Below are 20,702 nucleotides of genomic sequence, written 5' to 3'. Positions count from 1 at the left end.
ATGCCTCAGCAAAATCAAAACAAAAACGCCCCTGCTTCCAAGGATGTTATACATACATACAACAAAAAAACTATGTATAGGATATTTGGGAGATAATCACAGGGGAAAGATACTACCATGAAAAAGGATTTAAAAGCTTCTTGCAATAAGTGGGATTTTAGCTAGCCTTGAAGGAAATCAGCAAAGCCAAGAATTGGAAGTGAGAAGAGAGAGAATACCAGGTATGATGACACTTTATGAAAATGTCCAGAGTTAGGAAATATATTGTTTGATGCAGGGGATAGGCACCTAAGAGTGCACCATTCCTGGATTTCAGGGAGTATGTGGGTATGAGTGGGTGTGAATAAAGTATGTGAGTAAAGGGGTAAGAAGACTGGTAAGATGAGGATATTTTAGGTTGTGAAGCACTTAAATTTGACATACAAAAGTTTGTTTGATCCTAAAATATAATAGCCACAGGAATTTATTGAGGTGAGGAGGTAAGGGAAAGGCAACATTAAATTTGTTGAGATATATACACAGAAGAATATAAAATTAGGGTAACACACTGGAATAAATCATTTAAAGAGGTTGTTGGGATCTTCATTACAAGAACATCTTTTGAATACTTTAGGATTTTTATCTAATTTTATGATCTTTTGAAATTCTCTTCACCTCTCTGTTGACTTTGATGTTTGTTTCATGTATATATGTGTAAAATTCCTCACATATCTATGCATGTCTGTGCATATGTAAACATATATATGTATATGTAAACATATATACGTGTGTATACATATTCCATTGAAACCATCATCAAAAAAACACTTAGGACTGTGATAGGCACTAAGAACTCAAAGACAAAACTGAAACAGTTCCTGCCCTTACGGTGTTTTACATTCTGTCTAGAAAATAATATGTAAATATACATATAAGTATATATAAAATAAATATAAAATAATTTGGGAGAAGAAGAGGGAGAGAAAAGACTTCATATAGGAGGTAGCATTTGAGCTAAATTGTGAAGGAAGCTGGGGAGGTAGAGAAGGAGTACATTTCAAGCATCAAGGATGGATTGAGGCATATCATCATTAGGTATAGGAATGTGTGTAAGAATAGCAAGGTCAAAACCAAAGAAAGCATGATGAGAATGATGTATAATAAGCTTCAAAAAGCATGCAGAAGAGTTTAAATTTTATCATAGAGGACAAAGGGTTCCATTGAAACTACTAAACAGGAGAGTGACTAAGTCATGTTAGCAGGTGTATTAGATTAGAGGGAGAGAGATTGAGGCAAAGAGCTCAATTAAGATATGAAAAAGAGTCAGTAGTCCAGGTCAGAAATGATGAGAGGCACGAACTAAAATAGTGGCTATTTGAATGGAAAGAAAGTAATGTATCAGTGAAATTTTGTGGCGAGAGAATCAGTAAGATTTAACCATTGATTGGGCTTATTGAATGGAACTGTCTCTAGGATCAAAATGTGCAGATGTGTTTCTTTATTCTTATTGAGTTGAAATGTCTCCAGGACATAAACATGCAGATGTGTTCTTTTACTCTTATTGAGTTGAAATGTTCCTAGGACATAAATGTGCAAATGTATTCCTTTACTCTTATAATCTTTGCTTTTGCATAGACTCATAAGATTTTTAGTCCTAGAAGAAGTCTTAGAGCTTCACACATCCAGTCCTTTCATTTTATAGCTGAGAAAACTGTGGTCTCAAAAGTTAAATGATGTGACTGAGATCACAAAAGGCTATAAAGTTAAAAAGCCTGTGATGGAATCCATATATTTTGATAACTTAAGTACTTTATTTTATCAAAGTATCTTTGATTTAGCCCTTTATTCCTGGAAAAACAATGTTCTTAAAGAATTTCTTCCTGAATTGCATATGTTTAGCCTATTTTGGATTATTTTCTGTCTAGGGGAGGTAGGAGATGGGGAAAGAGGGAGAAATATATGGAAAACAAAACATAGAACAAAGTTTGTTTTTTTGCATTTTTTTTGTTTTTGTTTTTGTTTTTTGTTTTTGGCAAGGGTGAATGTTGAAAACTATCTTTTCATGTATTTTGAAAAATAAAAAGTATTATTTTAAAAAATCAACTATCCAAAAAAAAAGAATTGCTTCCTAATGTAAGATGTTCCAAAAGCTTAGCAAATCTTTTAAGACATATCATATAGAAAATTTGGGTTCTGAAAAGAAAGTAGTGAACATAAAAGAAAAAAAAGAGGGAAATGCATTGTATTAATTTATAAAATGTCCTTCTTCATGCAGTATGAACCACGAGGACCAGGCAGGCCATTGTACCAAAGAAGAATTTCATCTAGTTCAGTACCGCCTTGTTCTGAAGAGTTAAACACTCCTCAAGATAGTCATGCTCAGGGTAAAGAGCATCAGGACCATAATAATCAATCTTCTTTCAACTATTCATCACCGGAGTTGTGGGTAAATACCACCTCATCTGCTCCACATCAGAACATTCCATGCAATGGATCCAGCAGAACAGCCCCGCCCAGAGAATTGTTAGGTAAGGCAAAACTTTTCAGCTTCCTTTAGACTTCCATATTTTCTTACTTTCCTAGTCTTCTCTTTTTATCTCTTTTCCCAGTGCTTTAAGTCACTATTTTTGGACAGTATCTAGTCTGGTTAGCTATGCTTTAGAGAAATAAAGCATCTGCTGAAATTGGACATATGTCTGAGATGAATATGGGATAAATACAAAACATGCCAATTTTTCCTTTGAAGCTGAAACCTTTTATGACCTGTTATTCAGTAGATCAAGTGAATAAGTCCTAGGAAAGTATTTGTAAGGGGGATTACATATAATACAACTAAAAATTAGTAAGTAACACATAACTAAAAATAAATGATAAAAATTAGCTAAAAATAAAATGGTATATTCTATTATTATTACAAAACAATTATTTTTATAACAGAAAGGTGGAGAAGCAGATAAAGTGGCAGGCCTGGAGTCATCTTCCTGCATTTAAATATAATCTGAGATCCTTAACAACTTTGTGAGTCTAGGCAAGCCACTTAATCCTGTTTGCCTCAGTTTCTCATCTGTAAAATAAACTGGAGAAGGAAGTGGCAAACTTCTCTAGTACCTTTGCCAAGAAAACCCCAAAAAGAATTATGAAGAGTTGGACACAACTGAACAATAATAATGCAAGGTAACAAGTTTGGGACACAGAAAAATCTGGTGTATGTATGTTTTCCATATTTTGACAGTCTGTTAATTGGATGTGGCAATCCAAAAATCATTTGGCATTTTCCCATGAGCTTTGAAATATCAGTATTCTTTTTTCTCTCTTTAAATATTCAGTGTTTAAAAAAAGAGAGAGAGAGAGAATTGCTTTGTTTGAGCTTCTAATGTTTTCTTACTTATAATCTAGAGGTACTTATAACATCAAGCCTGTTATTTTTCAGGTGAATTTCTATGCTGGAATTTCTTAGTTTTTGAATATAAAATTAATTTTGTTTTTCTGCAGATAAGATATAATTGTTACTGACCTTTTTATGAGAATGTATAATACAAGCATATTTTTATAGCATTGGAAGTAGTAATGACTTAGAATTTATTTTAAAATTTTTGTCATTATAGCTATTTTGTTTCAATATATGTTGTAGTGATCTTTCAACAGAAACTTTAAGATTCTGATTTGACTTGGTAAGTTAAAAAAACAAAACAAGCTCCCAAATGTCTTTCATTTCATTTTATTGCCTTGTCTAATAAAACTCTTATTTTCATTGTCAGAAGACAGTCATAAAATTCCTTAGTTATAAATATTAAGTTAAATGTATTATAATCTTAATTCAAAGTCAGTCATGTCCTAAAGCACAGTTTTCTGTTGTAATCATTGTTGAGAATAACACATTAATGAACAGGGATGCAATAGAATGAAAATATTAATAGCTACTTGGAGGAGTTGTGCTTTGTCAAGTCTAAAATTAAGCTTTTAAAGATGAATAGAACCATTTACATATGAAAGGCAGGCATAGTAAAAAATGCACTTGACTTGAAATCAGGCGAAACCTGGATTCAAAATTCCATACTTAGCTATTTTAACTGGCTTTTAAATTGTAGAAACATAGAATCTTAGAGGGGAAGGGGCTATAGAAAACATATAATCCAGCACCTTCATTTTACAGATGAGGAAAAAGACTAAGAAAGGTGAACTGATGTGGCAGGAACCATGATGTGATGTTTCAGATATGCTTTGTTTCATGTCCACATGTCTTCTTTTTCTTTTGAACCTCCAAGTTACCTAAGAGAGTGCTGGACCCAGGGACATTTGGCAACTTTATTGTTGCCATATAGGCAAATAAAATAGATTTTGAGAAAATGAGCAGAGAACCCTAATCCTAGTATCTGTACATGTATAGTGCTAAGTTGCATTCTATTTAAGTTCAGATGGAAGTTTTAAGAAAAGAATCACTATAATGTCAAATCTTGCCAGTTTAGAATTAACCTAAGGTGAAAAAGCCTTCCTAAAAACAATATTTAAAAGGAATGATATCTTATTATTTTAAAATATAATACAGTAATTCAAGTTAAGTTTAGAGAGAATGGTGAGTCTACTTTATTTAATAGATAAAAATGTTTGGTAACTGTCATGCTGTGATGGACTAGCATAAGTAGTATTGGTTTTTGCTTATGTTTGCTTTTGTTATATTCAAAGGTGATTTTTTTTTTGTTTATTTATGACAATCCATGAAGGTAACATTTTAAAAATTACCTTTCTCTCTTGTGTGGTCTTCTTCAGCAATGATGTAGTAAAATCGTGGCAGAAGTGGCAGAGAAAGACTGCTAAGAGTTAAATACTTTTTAGACTGTCAGTAAACTTTAGTATTGATGCAGGAACTAAATTATATCAATATCAATAAAATCAGAAGAAATAATGAAACTGAAGTAGGATGCACAGAAAGTAATTGACAGAGTAAGTTTATATATATTATGTATATATAAACTCAGAGGCAATTAAAAGACAGCATTTCATGGAATATTTGTATAATGTATATTACAATACTATTGAAAATAATTTGGGAAAAAAGACCCCTTTTAAAATAATTGCAGTTTATGTACCAGTATCAGTTGTTAAAAATGAAGCGGTAAAGAAATTGTACAAAGAACTGGAGAAGATGACCTTTCAAATCAAATCTGCTTATACTTTGACACTAAATGCCTTCAGGGAAAAAGTGAGGATGAGAAGAAATATATAAGAAAGCCTGAGTCAGGGAAAAGGAATGAAAGAGGCCAAAAGATTTCTACATTATCTAGAAGCCTCATACCTTTATATTTTGAGTACTTTCTTAAAAAAAAAAAAAAGAATTAAGACACAATATAATCAGTATTATTTCAAAATAGAAGTAGTTGAGAGTAAAACTAGTTTAAAGAAGTGTGGCCTAGCAACTAAGCAAATTCATTCACTTGAGAATTAAATAATAAAAATGGAAAAGGACTGCCACAAACAGAAGAGAAATGGTAAAGATTTGGAAAACCCATTAAAATACTTTTTTTTTTTTTAAATGAATGACAGTGGAGCTACCATCGCACTTAAAGTATAACATTAGTCACAGTCCCAAATGTACTTTAAAAGGAGGTAGAAATGATACTAAAAAGAACAAAGATCAAGAGAGCATTGGATTTGATTAAATATATGTAGAAGAGATCCATGCTATAGGTGATAACTTTGTGATGGCATTGAAGGTTCTATGTACAAGGTATTGGAAGCCAGGAAAGTTACTAAAAATGTGGGGAAAAAAATCTCAGACCTTATTAATTCTGAAAAAGGTGAGCTAGGGCATAGCATTTTGAACACATGAAGTGCTCAGTACTACAGGTTTTCCCTTCTCTTTAAAAAGCTGACAATCAAGTTGATGTAACATCCATGAAACAGCAATGATTAATATGAGAGTATAAATTAGTTGGTACAGACTATATTTCTTCTACCTCTCTCTGATTCATCAACAAAGAATTCTGTGAAGTAAGGGAGCAATAAGGGTTGGAGTAATTAGGTAAGAAGTATTGTGGTATTTAGGAAAAAACATTGGATTAGGAGTAAGAAAAATATATATATAACGTCACAGTTCTCCTGCATGCTATTTGTGTGACTTTGGGCAAGAATTTGGACCTTGATTTCCTCCATTATAAAATTATGAGGTTGGACTAAATGATTTTAAATACTCCATTTCAGACTAAATCATAGGATTATAGGACCATTTGGAACTGGAAGAGACCTTAAAATCTGTCCCTTCTTGGTTCTATACCAGGTAGAATGGATCACTCAGAATATAAAAAAAAAGAAAATAAACAATCCATTTTAAAAATTCTATTCATATATATTCAGGTGAAAGTAATTCCCAAGGCAGTTCATAGAAAGATAAAAACATGTAAATGTCAGCAGCAAGGATATTTAAAACAATGAGCCATAATGTTCTTCAGAGACTTAAGTACACTCCCCTACTAGAATTGTAGAACTTAGTTGATATTCTCCTTATATGAAGGGCTCATAACTGGATCTTAGATCAATCCATACTGGATAAAATTAATTCAAACTACCCCAGGTCTACAGTATAACTTCTTTGCTTACAAAAGTATTGGCTGATATTGTGGAAATGTGAGAAATTAGTGCGTGCCTCTTTAGATCAATCAGTAATGTGGCTCACAGGAGAGGATATGAAATGCAGCCCTCTCATTTATAGATAAGAAAACTTAAGCCCAAAGAGTTTTAAGTGATTTGCCCAGGATAAACATAGCTACTAAGTTTCTATGTAGTTTAGAATTGAGGTTTTCCTGGCTCCAAATTCAGTGCCCTATCCACTAAACAATGCTCTCTCTCTTATGAAGAAATTAGAGCTTAAAGAATTTCAATAGGTAGAGAAGGGAGATGTAGATATCCCAGGTTGGGGTAACAACATAGAATATAAGGAAAATCAAGGAATGAACATAACTGCAAGTCATAATGTAAGGAAAGTGACTTCATTGGAATTAGAGAGCACATATTAGAGATATGATGTGAAAAAAAGTTGGCTAGTCAGACAGACCAGGAAATTACAGCAATTGGTAGGATTTTGAAATGGTTTAGTGATGGGTTTTGGCATTCAATTCATTACATGCTTATTAAGCACTTATCATTTTGCTAGGCCCTAGAATTGCCTTTATTTCTAGATATATAACCTTTTCACCATCAAAAGTAAAACTGCCTATCCAGTCAATTGTTCCTTGTGACAAACATTTTAAAGGAAAAAAAAAAAGTGTAATTTAGCAAAACCAACCGGCATATTATGCATGTCTGAATTTATATGGATTAATTCACATTCATTATCCCTACTTCTGTAAAGTAAGGGAAACATTTTCCTAATTGTACTCCCGTGTATTATAATTTTACAACATTCACTTTTGTTTTTTCCATTTACATTGTTGTCACTGTGTATGGCCAATAAACCTTTATTAAATGCCTCCCATGTGCCAAGCATTGTGCTAAATACTGAGGATACAAAGAAAGCTATCTAATGGAGGAAGATGACTTATCAAAAGAAGCTGATGGAGATGGAAGGTTACTTGAACACAGAAGGGTGGGAAGTAATCTGAGGAATTGTAAGTTTCAGGGTTGATTTCATCTTGCAGAATGATGAGTTTCTGGAAATCATATGATCCAGGAGGGCAGCTGGTTAGGAAATGTTGAATTTAATATCCTAAGTTGAGGATCTAGGGAGAAATTCTCCAGTATCTAGCTTCTACCCTCTTTGGTCAGAGGGAGGAAGGGTCCCCAGGGGCAGAGTGTGCTGATGAGGAGGTGTGAGTTTTAGAATAGATTTTATCTTGAAGAGTTTCTGAAGATCATGGTATCTAGGAGACATATATTATTTTCATGGTTTTGCATCACTTTGTGTGTCTTAATTGTGTTTTTCTGAATTCTTTATATTTCTTATTTCTTGTGACACAGAAATATTACTGGGTTATATTATTGTAATTAATATTACATGTAATTCAATATTCCATGAATTACATTCAGACACTGTCCTCAATTAGTTAGCATCTAGTTTTTCTTTTTTGGTTTTTTTCCAGTTCTTTTCTACCACAAAAAAAGTCCTGCTGTTCAAGTTGGTGTTTTTTTTTCCCACTTTGATCTCTTTAGAATATAATCCTAACAGTAGTATGGACTGTTTGATGGGACCAACTGATAGCTCCAACAACAGTGTATGAATGTGGCGGTTTTCGCGTAGCTGCTTCAACATTATATTTTTTCCATCTTTATCAGTTCCTCTGTATTATGTAATAAGAAATAATCCTTTATACTGTTACAAATTTCCAAGAATACATGAAATTAGGTAATTTGAGGACCTACCATTAAATTATTTCTGTTTCTTCTTTGGTTTTAGCTCCATCAAAACCCTTGAAATCCTCTGAGGATAACCTGAAATCTGAAAACCTTCAGCTGTCCAATTCCTTCAACTACAGCATGTTGCAGCATCTAGGCCAGTTCCCACCCCTCATGCCCAACAAGCAGATTGTGGAATCAAACGGCAACAGCCAGCCAAGTTCTGGGGGGAACAAACCTATTATGTCCTACGCAAGTGCTCTGCGGGCGCCTCCAAAGCCCAAACCTCCACCTGAACAGACAAAAAAGAAGAGTGACCCTTTGTCTCTGTTTCAGGAACTTAGTTTAGGTAGCTCATCAGGTAGCAATGGCTTTTATTCCTATTTTAAATAATCAGTTTTTTAAAAGAGAGAATCTGTTTCCTTTTTCGTTTGTGTCAATAGGATTAATATAGTTGGGCTTCATCTGTAGTTGCAACTATTCCTTTGTTTATATTAGTAAATATATCCTCACTTATTGCTTTTGCTGCTAGACTTGAAACTAATTTTTTAAACTTTATCCCATTATTTTGCATTTTCAATGTGGGTCAGAATTTTGACAGCTTTTATGTAGAACAACAAATATTTTTAAATTTGTGTAATGTTACATATATGTTGCATTCAGCTAGCAGCTAAAAGGTTAATTGTGCAACTAGAAAAAAAGAAAAAAAGAAAAAAATTGTCTAAATTGTATTTAAAAAGAAAAAAAAATTGTAAGTAGCATTTACATTTATTCAATAACATTAGTATACAATGCTGGGTTTCTGTACCAGAAATGGCCAGTTGATGTACAAATGTATGTTATTTTTGCTTAAATTCATTTTAATTTTTTTAAATAAAGGGGCAGCATCTTCTAAATACTTTTCAGTTTTATCAGTTTTTTTGTGAAAGGATGCTGCATTCTAAGACTTTTATAGTTTTAGATTCTGTATGATGTGGTATTGTAATCTCCATCCACTGTAGGATAGAGGTAAAGGTATTCTTTGCAGACACATTGAGTATACCACTGTTTTTTAAAAAATATGCAAAAAAGCATTGGTATAATTAATGCCCTTTTATTTTTGAACAAGCTAGTATTTCAGGCTTGTTTTTAAGGTTAATTTGATAGATTTTTAAAAAATGAATCATGAAGCTGAAAATAATTTTTAGGTATTGGTGCTTAGTAGAATTAATAATTATTTAAAAAAAAATGCGCGAGTTTAGAAAAATACCTGGGTCTTTTCCCCAACTTTGCTTGTATAAATGTTTGTAATTTGGCTCCCCTCTGCCCTCTTCCCAGTGGTATAAAGAATTGTGCCACTTTTTTCCCTCCTCCAGTAAAACTTTTGGTACATTATTTGATGTTTACATTAAAATTTTACATTATACATGGAAATTCAAATATTTGCTAACTATTTTATTTGAGGAACATCATTGAAGAAGAGATATGATGTTTGCCAAAGTTGTATCCTGATTTAGCTAACTCTTCACTATGACAAAAAATGACCCTTGTGTTTTCATGTGAATTAGTTCTTCATAAACACTCCATGAATTTATCCTTTAAAAAAAAATTGAAATAGATATCTTAAGTTTTTCACAGCCTAAAAAAAATTTTACATGAATTTTGGACAAAACCCAAAGAAAAACTTTAACCCTTAGACATTGTGGTCTTGTACACTGTCCATTCACCCTTTAGAAGTGATGCATGTATTTATCAAAGCCTAAATTTTAATTTTTTTTTTTTTTGGTCTAAGAAGATGAGAATGGGAAGTATTAAAAGTCAATTTTGCCCACGTGACCAAAGAAGGGTCATTCAAAAATTGTTTGTGTATTTTAAAATTGGCCATTCTTTGTTATAGAAACACATTTATGAAGTTGAATTAGGAAGAAGAGTTAAAATAACTTTCTCTCATTTGACTAGAATTCAATTTAACTAAAAATTTATGTGATTTCTACCAACTTTTAGAATTTGATTTCCTTTAGTTGAAAGACAGTAAACTATAGTAGTGAGTGTAATTTCACCTTGAAAATAATAGGTAACCAACTCATACTCAGTGGCCTGCACAATTTTGAAGGATCACTTTAAGTCACATTTGAAATACCAGCCCAATGAGGTACAATACATTTTCCACTTATGAGCCAAACTGAGAAGAGATAGCCATATAATTTATTTCTTATGAACAATAATGTAACCAAAAATAAAAGAATAAAAACAGCCCTTGTCACATATGATGAACATTTCCAAAATATAATAAGAATTTTAAAATGTGGAATTTTTATATTCCTGGTCTGCAGTTATTTGTGAATGTGAACTTTCTAGCCTGTGATGATGTCCTTATAAAATGTGCAAGACTACAATGCGTTAGATAGATTTCAATGCATTTCCATAATACTAAGATAGCACTGTAACTTCAGGGTCTTCAGCTCTTGGAGTAATCTCTTTATTCTGTTTACCATACTTGAACATTAAAAAAAAAATCAGTTGCTAATTTTTGTTTATTTGTGACTTAGCTAACAAGTTCCCTGGAGGAGACTATATGCATATCTTACCAACTTATGCAAATATGCTGATAATCAAACTTGTGATAAAGAAGTTATTGTAAAAGTTGAGGTGACAAATCCATTCAAAGTGCTATTTCAGAAATGCAATATGTGTGTGTATATGTGTATATATATGTATATATACAAATATATATGTATATAAATACACATATGTATGCATACATCTCAAGCACACATAATACAATATTCTAGTAGTACAAATGTTTTTCAGTAGCAGATACTTGATTTTCAGTTTGTTTCCAAGGCCAAGGATGCTGTTTCCATCTGTTTTTTTTTTTTTTTCAGGGATCTGCACTGAAAGTTTATTTTAATCTTTAACAAACTTACTCTTTAACCTTTATCATCACTATTTAATGCTTATTTTTCTACCACACTTTTTAATAGTTTATATTATTGGGTACAGAGTAGCTTTAAAAAAAAGTTTTTTTGAGCAAACATTTTTAATAAGTAAAAACAAAGCCAGACAGTTTTGGAGGTGATGTGTGACTTTGTTCTCTAAATGTTGTTGATTCTGTTTGTCTGGTGTTTGATAAGTAATACAAACATGGGTGAATAAGAGTCTTTCAGCTCTTAGACTTCAATTAAGGGCAAGAATATCCTGATATATTTCTTCAATAGTACCAAGTACTACTAAGTTCATTGTCTTTCCAGGGCAGCCTTCTCAAATGAGGTAAATTGTTTGTTTGTCTTTGTACTTCTTCTGTTCTTTGTAACACTCTGAAGGAAAAATTTTTATTCGTTTTACTTTTTAATTTTACTTCTGCATGAAAATTTTAAAACCCTGAAATGTCTTTTTTTGGACAATTAGTTTTGTGAAATAAAATGTTCATGTGTAATTTTTTTCTTAATCTAAACATGAATTTTTGCAAGTATAAAATTCATTGTCACTCTTAAATACACACACACACACACACACATATATGTATATGTGTGTATATGCATACATATATATTTTTTCAGTATCTTTTGAGGCTTCCCCCCCTTCCCCCATTTCTTTCCTTTTTCAGATTGTTGCAGGAAGATTTTCTTGGTGGGAGGGACTAATTGATAAAATAGTTCATAACTACTTAAATTTATTTTTTCTCGTAGATATGCTTTATTCTATCCCTTTTTGTGTTTGTATAACAAAGTGCTTTGTGCTGCTTTTGCATCAGAGGATTTAGAACACATTCAGATTCAATGTAAGCATTAATTGCTTTTCTGAAAGAATTGCAGATTTAATAACATAAAAAATTTTACTCTATACACATAATCAATTACAACATCATAAACTCAAAAGACCTATTTATGGGAACATTTCCCTGTTAGAATTTGCTGAAAAAATTATTGGAATTCCCTAGCTTTGGGTATAATTAGCATCTCAGCCTTAATACTGAGTTATTATAGCCACGTTGACTTCTTATTTTAATATTTTCTATGTATCTCAGGAGCAAAATTATAGGCTTATATGAATTTTCTTTTGTTTCCTATAGTGGAGGCTTGTCAGGGAATGGACAGAAAATTTCAGGGTGAATTCTTGTATTTTTATTACTGTTAAGTAAACTAGACTTACTAAATAGTACTTCAAAGGATTACCCATTACATGACATTGTTTCATATTGGAGTTGGTAGGAGACTCTCAGAAAAAAAAGACAAAGTGAAAAATTTTAATGAATCAAAGAATGTAATTTTCTGCCTTAAAATGATATCTAGTACATTTCTCTCTCTCTCTCTCTCTCTCTCTCTCTCTCTCTCCCTTTCTCTCTCTCTCTCTCTCTCTCCCTTTCTCTCTCTCTCTTTCTACTTTTCTCTCTCTCTCTGTCTCTCTCTCACACACACACCCTCTCTTAACCCTTAGTTTTGGACAATTAGTCCTTCTTAAGTTGACCTTTTATAATACAGAAAACTTCCATATCTATTACTACCTTATATATTCCCATCTTGCACCTTAAAGATTTCAGAGTCAAGTTTTTCACCTTATATCATCATCTTATATGATTTAGTTATAAACCATCTCTAGAAACCATGAGTAATGAAAATGAACTAGCCACAATTTTTATTTTTAAAAAATCTCTCATAGTGGCATCACATATGTCTTCATTAAAGAGAAAGGAGGAAGAGTAATGCTAACTTAGAAAAATGTTCCTTTTATTAAAATTCTCCTATTTCTTCTTTAATCAAGAATAGATGCATATTTGCTATGATTCTATTGCATGCTGCTAAACTTCCATTTGCTGCCTTCATCCCTGCTTCATAGCAATTCTGAGGCTTTTCTTCAATTCAGTGAAATTCACTGATGTCATCTCTTGTTTAAAACATTCAAACAATGACACCCTTATCATTTCTAAATCAGAATGCAAATTAAATGGATTTTCTTTGTTGTTATACCCAATATTATGTTCTGGCATAATCTGAAAATGAAATTTAAAGAGACAGATTGATACTGTGGTGATGGAATTTTCTTTGTCAGAAATGATGCTGAATTTAGAAAAGTGAACTGGTGTGAACTCTGTCATAAATGAAAGAATTATGATAACTTGAACTATGCATATTTCAGTAGTTTCAGGTGTCTGAGGGTTGTTAGACCATCAGACTCATCTTTATTTGCAATTTTCTGAACAGGGTTTGTTTTGATACAAAAACTGGCATAAAATCAATAAGTTCCAATATATGACTTTATTCATTTATCCAAGTGACATTGTTTGGAACACTCCTTAAGAGTTTTCTACCTCCTACACAAAGAATGATCCATTGTCCCTTTTGTTTCTTCATTATGCATTTGACTGGGCAGGAATCACAGAATTTTCAGAGTTGAAAGAGACCTCATATTCAGAAGTACTTAATAGAAGTGGGGGGGGCGGGGAAAAGCTCATTTAAATTCTAGTCTCAAGATGGGTTGATTTCTAAAATAAATTCTGCCTCTTTTCTTATCAAAATACAAAAGAAGAAAAAACAATCAGACCAAAATAATCTTATTGCTCTTGTTTTTGAAAAAATGAGGATAAAGACCACATGGCAAAGTTTTTAGAATAGATCATCTAGTAAAACCTAAGCCCTTGTTTATAAATCTATCTTTAAGAAAAAACTTTGAAACTTAAAGAGAATGTTGAGTACCGTTTTTTTCTACATTGTATTTTCAGAGTATGGCAACACAAGGCTATAGGATCATAGTGTTTCCATAATTTTCATACTACGAACAGAGACCTTTAAACTGATTATACTTTCTGGCCTGGTGCCACTTCATACACTTGGCTCTTAGAGAGACAACAGTTTGTAAACTCTTACAGTTTCAGGATAAGTTTCGTTTAGGCACACTATTGTCAGTACATTTTTCTAAGACAGGAGAGGGAAAAGGAGAGTACAATGTAGATGTGGTTGCCTGGTAATGAAATACACTTAGATTCTGATTTATCTACAAAAGAGGAGAAGCATCAACAGAAAAGCATTTTAAGTGCCAAATTATGCTTGGCACTATACAAATGGATTAACCCAAATAACAGATAATTAGGTAAATTACATTTTAGAGTTTAGTTTTTATGTTTTTCTCAGGCTAATATTAAAATAGTTTGCACTCCCAAGACACAAACAAATATTGGATTAGGTGATTCTATATGTGGATCATTCACAAAATAGAAAAAATATGGCAGATAGTTTAATAATGACTGATTGCTAAATGATGTTTTCATACATATGTAAATTTGGAGAACATGCCATCCACACACCATGAATAAGTTAAGGTGTGATGAGAAGGAAACTGTAATGTAATCAAATGAGGTGCCTTACCTGTTTTAAGATTTTTGTTGTTGTTTTTTTACTAACATTTACCCAACAGTGAAATTTTGATAGTGTTAGAGGTATTTCTTCAGCTTTTTAGTTTGGCTTTAGAATTCCTGAAATGCTAAGCAGATTGGTTGTTTTAAAATAAAAGACTCTCTGAGGAAAACAGTAAGCAATGTAGTCCTTTAAGAGCAAAATTTCTCATTCAAGCTGATTAGTAATCTTCAGTGTGAAATACTTAATTATATGTTTAATGTTTAGTTTATCTTGGCTCACTAATGTGGATTTATAGTTTATTTTTACTGCTTTGCTGTATAAAATGTCTTGTAAGAGGAACCTCTAAATATTGGAAATGGAATAATTATTAAATTATTTCATCTGTGCTGAAGGTTTTCTCCAATATGTCTTGATACTTAGAACCTCTTTCCTGTGTTTGGCAGGGGTCTCCCTAGATTAGCTGAATTTAATTATATGCAAATAAAGTCGAAGACTCATTTGCTTCTAATAAAGCCAGATTATGAGATTATAGTGTTTTTTCTTTAGTGTTAAGCATCTGACTTGGAATTTTTGGAGATCTAGTATCCCAGGCAAATAGGGTGCTTGAAATACTCCTTATCAAAATTATGAAGGTAGTAGATTGTATTATAAGGTGTTCATTTTTCTGATACTCAAGCAAATATGTTATCAAACATGGCAATTTAAAAAACGAACACCTTGAAAAAATATCATTTACCCAGAATTGTTTAGCCCAATCCATGCTACTTTGTGCATAACAGGATTATATTGAGTTGCGTGTGGAAAAAGAATAATAAAGCTTTGTGATTGATTGTATGAAAACAAAAGTGGTAAGTTCCTGTCTCCTAAAAGGAAAACATTTACTAATTTTGAAGGTATCTAATCATGCTTTACTTGTAGCAAATTTACATCTATATACTTTTGTTTTATCCCTGAGGTTAATTAGTACTTCACTTGAATGGCTCCAAGACCCAAAAAAAATTTATCTTTAAAACTGAAAGCAATTTTGATGTTTAGTAATAATGATCTTAAAGCTACTCTGTAGAACTTTTTTCAGCTTAATTTTTAGATTAATTAATTTCAGCCACTTTGATTCTTCATGAAATGCTTTCAGATAATGGGGCTTACAGTACCTACAGTGTAATTATTGTCTTGGTGCAGTCTTTTTTGTTTTGTTTTTAAAGTTTAATGATAACACAAAATGTATTTTCCTGCTACATTTCAAATGTATTTATAATAAAATACCTTTTTAATAATGTCATGATTATCTGTGTATTATATGTGAACAAATTTCATTTTTCTACGTCCTTGCAGATTGCTCAGAATTCAGGCTTCTCTCAGAAACCAAGGAGAGTACTTGGATTTAAATAAAAATCTGTTTTAATAAAACTCAGCAGAAAACTTAGCCAAGATGCTATGTTTGGAAAGTTTGCATCAGTTTGTGACTTTCCTTAAAGCCTAGGAACACAGCACTATCAAAAAGTTTTGTTGATGTTCTGTTGGAAATTTGAAAACTTTAAAGTAGACAATAAGTATCTTTCACATAAATATTTAAGATAGATATTTTGAATGTGAGAATGAATTGCTGTTATTAAATTATTTCATCTGAAGGTTGTTTTTTTTTTTATCATGTCTGACCCCTAGAGCCTCTTTCCGGTGTTTGGCAAGAGTCTCCCTAGATTAGCTGCTTAGATTATCAAGAGATTGTTTTTTTGGACCAAGATTTCTTACGTAATTTATAAATTAACATACATCCTCACATAAATGTGTATGTGTGTGTATCTGTGTGTGTACTTGACAGTGAACTATGGCAAGGATTCATTGTTGACTGAAAAAATGATGCAATCTGTGCACAAAATGGCTCAGAGTAAGAGTCTATAAGACCTGTCTTAAAACCTATCTCGTTTTGTTTTTTGGAAGAGATAATTATCTGAATCTGCCATAGTGCAATTTATAGAATGCTTTATGTGTCATGATTATTTTATTCTTGACATCTGATTAAACGGGCTCCATAAATCTAACTTGAATGTAATATTTAAGTAAAAGTAAACAGAACAAAATGTTTATGATCAGGACAATAACTCCCATTCTTTGGAAATGAATTAGGGTTCTTTAAGAAAGCATCTCATTTTCTATGGGATAAATTGCTACAAGATGGCATAAATCTATTTAAAACTTTAAAGAAAAACTAAGAAAAAGACTTCATATATAAAACATCAAGAGAACATCAAGAATTGGCCCTAGAATGAGTGATTTTCAGAGGGAAAAAACAAATTTGATATATTTTATGCCCTTTGGATCTTTTTTATAAGACTGGTATTAATGGGGAAATAATTGATAATCAATAAGTAAAATAATTGATAAAACAATCACCATTTGTGAAAAGTAATCAAATAAAATGTTTGTGTGATGATGTTCAGGGAAAGCATGAGGATGACTAGAGAGCTTGATTAAGTGGATAAGAAGTCTAGAATTAAAAAGTGGGATATATTTAAATTGCTAAATCAGAAATATCTGAAATACATTGAAACTACATAAAAGCTTACCATTAATTCATGATGATACTGGCACTCTAAGAATCCCTAGACTACAATAGATATCGATGCTTAAATTTTTTAGCATTGTCCTGATTTCTTAAATACACAACTTTTAAAATTTGAAAACCATATGTATGTTGTTTTCTATCAACAATAATAATGACTAACATTTAAATTAGTGCTTTAAAGCTTGCAAAGTGACTTACATTTACAACTCAATAGGAGATGTTAGATTGAAATAACCTACAAGAAAGTGTGCTACTCCAACACTGATGATGTATGCCAGTGTAGCCAGAAGAAAAGTTAAGAACTTTGATAAACAACCAGGAAGTATTAAAAGCTTACTATATGTCCAACATAGTGCAAGCTACAGGGGGTAAAAAATATAAATGTGATATAACCTGCCCTCAAGGAATTTATATGTTCTGTAATTGGAACATACAAGAAAAAGTAAATTTTAAAATGTGTAGATGTGTGTGTTTCTGTGTCTGTGTATGAAATACTTTGTATTTCTGGGAGGAGGGAGGAACAGGGTACTAATTATAGTAGGGAGAATAGAACCTTGTTTAAAGGACCTTAATATGATGAAGTCCTACTCATTTTAATGGAATAGGGGCTAATACTTAGCAAGAAAGGGCTGCCAGCCAGGGAACTAGATGAGCACAGTAGTTAGTTAAGCAAGAAGGCAACAGTGAACTTGGTAGCTGACTGAGAATGGGAGCAGAAGGCACTCTGGTCAGAGGAACCTCCTCTCTTTGGTCTATTAGAGTGAGGTATGCAAATAACTGTAGCCTCTCCCACCATTTTTCAGGCACATTTCCATAAATTCTCTTTACTTTGGACTTCTAACTAAGGCCTGAAGATAGAGGAAAGGATTGTTTCACTTCCTCCGCCAGTAGTGTACATTTATTGACCCTGAAGTTCCTTAGATCTTGCAGTACTGGCTGCCTTCTACTTTTCTGCATACTTTTCTGAGCACAGGTCGACAACTAAGTATATTGAGGAACTGGCATTTATAACCTTAGCAGTTACCTCATAGCTAATCCAGGGTTGAAAATCCCTAAACTTTAGGTTGGGTGCCAATCACCTTTAGAGAATTTGTCTAACAGCATTCTCTTTAGGGAAGAAATCAGAAGTCATTAAATAAATGTTATATGGTAGAGTCAAGATGGTCAAGTAAAGGTAGGGACTTGCCTGAACTTTTTCAAATTCCCATCCAAACAAATTTAAAATAATGCCTCAGACTGAATTCTGGAGCAAGAGAACGAAAAAAGGGTTGGGGTGAAGAATTTTCTAGCTCAAGGAAACTTGACTCAGCGGCAAAGTTCTGTCTTACTGAGGTGAGAATGGAAAAGAACCCAGTGCAGGCCATACCCCAGCAAGCTAGCAGCATGCCGTGGGGAAGACGGATCATCAGAGGGAAATGAATGGCAGCAAATTCTGGAGCTGAGATCCATAGACAGTAAGAGAATGAAGTAACTGATAAGATGGAGATTACAGGAAGCCCTTTGCTGCTCTTCTGCAGTACTCCCTTGCATTGCTTACACATAGTTCCAGGTCTCAGTCCCAGGGCAAGGAGGAGGAGCACTAACATACTAGAGTTTGCACAACTTGATCATAGTTCAGGGTAGAGAAGAGTACTTGTGGGTACTCAGAGTGTTCACACTAAATTTTATATATATATATAATATATATATATATATATATACACATATATATATGTGTATATATATATATATATATAATTTTTTATATTTATATATATAAATAAAACAGACTCCCAGAACTAGCTTGGAGAATAGCAGTATGAAAAACCTGAAACTTGGGGAAATACCCTACCTCCTTAGCAGCAGAGCCTATTTTTCACATAAAGTTAAAAGTGAAGAAGCTGCAAAATGAATAAACAAAAAAGAATCTGACCACAGAAAGTTACTCAGTAACAAATAAGATCAAAATACAGACTCAGAAGACAGCAAAGTTAAAATTGTTTTATCCAAAGTCTCAAAGAAAAGTGTGATTTGACCTCAGACTCAAAAATAATCCCTGGAAGAGCTTAAATTAAAAAAAAAAATCATACATAGAGGAAAAATTGGGAAAAGAAATGAGTGAGTGATGCAAGAAAATCATGAAATCATTTCCAAGTTAATAGTTTGGTAAAGGAGACACAAAAAATACTGAACAAAATAGAGCTTAAAAAACAAAATAAGCCAAATATTAATCCACTGTAAAGAGGAACTTATTAGAAAGCAAAATTGACCAAATGGAGAAATGTACAGAGAGATCCCAATATGAAAACTCCCTGGAATATTATGTAACTGACTTCTAACGCTCCTGTGTTAAAGAGGAATATTGCAAACATTAGAAAGAAACTTCAAATACTGTGATTTAGCAGCTTTCACATTGGAGAAATGGAGGACTTAGGCTATAATATTCTGGAAGGCACAAGTATTAAGATTAAAACCAAGAATTACCTATCTAACAAAATGGAGTATTATCCTTCGAGGGGAAAAATTCAGTGAAAATCTGATGAAAAGACAAGATCTGAGTAGAAAATTCGACTTTCAAATACAAGATACAAATACAAGAGAAGCATGAAAAAGTAAACAGGCAAGAAAAATATTAAGGGATTCAATAAAGTTCAACTGCTTATATTCTTAGATGGGAAGTATGATTAGGGCAGTTAGACTCCATAGACAGTGGGCATGACTGTGAGTTGATTATGTTTGATCTCAAAAAATGAAGAGAGGAGAAAGAAGGTTGTTTGGAGACAAAAGGAAATGGAGAAATAGAATTGGGAAAACTGCCTCGAATGAGTATATAAGTAAAAGCTTTTACAATGGAGGGGGAAATGGATTATCAGCCAATGCTTGAACCTCACTTTCATCAGAATTAGTTCATAGAGGGAAATGCACTCACATTTGTTTGTGTTATATGTGTGTGTTCAATTGTAAATGGGAGATGGAAATATGGATAAAAGAAAGAAGAAAGTCTTGAAGGGCAGATAAAGGGAGACAGTGGTCAGAAATAAAACAGACTTTTGAGGAAAAACAGATTAAAAGGAAAAGAAAATAGGATGAGGAAAATATACATTTAATAATCATAACAATGTGAAAGGGATAGGATCCCTGTAAAATGGAAGTGAATAGCAGACTGGATTAGAAATATAACAATATGTTGTATATCAGAGATAGTTGAAATAAAGATACATACACAGTATTTAAATGGAGCAGAATCTATTATACCTTTAATGAAGTAAAAAAAGGTAAGGATAATAATCATGATCTCAAAGCAAAAGCAAAAATATACCTAATTAGAAAAAATAATTAGGAAAAGTGCATTTTGATAAAAGGCACCATAGACAAATTTTTTTTTTTTTTTGCTGCAAATTTCTTTGATAGAAGTCTCTTTTTCTCAAATATGCTGTCCATTACACAATTGAAAAGCTAAGCCAAATTTGTAAAAAGAAAGAGCCATTGCCCAATTACTAAATTGGCAAGGGATTTGAATAGGC

The 20,702-nt window shown here is 32.4% G+C and overlaps 1 protein-coding gene across 1 annotated transcript in view; it reads left to right on the top strand.

Annotated features, from left to right (window-relative positions):
- Window positions 1-11,760, top strand: part of HELZ (helicase with zinc finger) — a 284,703-nt gene extending 272,943 nt beyond the window's left edge. The window contains exons 33-34 of the mRNA XM_051995260.1: window positions 2,255-2,507; window positions 8,366-11,760. Of these exons, the coding sequence (XP_051851220.1) occupies window positions 2,255-2,507; window positions 8,366-8,697 (585 nt within the window). The 3' untranslated portion in view covers window positions 8,698-11,760. The remainder of the gene's footprint in view (window positions 1-2,254; window positions 2,508-8,365) is intronic.
- The last annotated feature ends 8,942 nt before the right edge of the window (window positions 11,761-20,702 follow it).

This window comes from Antechinus flavipes, chromosome 4 (genome assembly GCF_016432865.1).
Source record: "Antechinus flavipes isolate AdamAnt ecotype Samford, QLD, Australia chromosome 4, AdamAnt_v2, whole genome shotgun sequence".
NCBI classification, from domain to species: Eukaryota; Metazoa; Chordata; class Mammalia; order Dasyuromorphia; family Dasyuridae; genus Antechinus; species Antechinus flavipes.
Note: the sequence above shows the minus strand (reverse complement) of the source record. Positions and strands in the feature narration are given on the sequence as shown.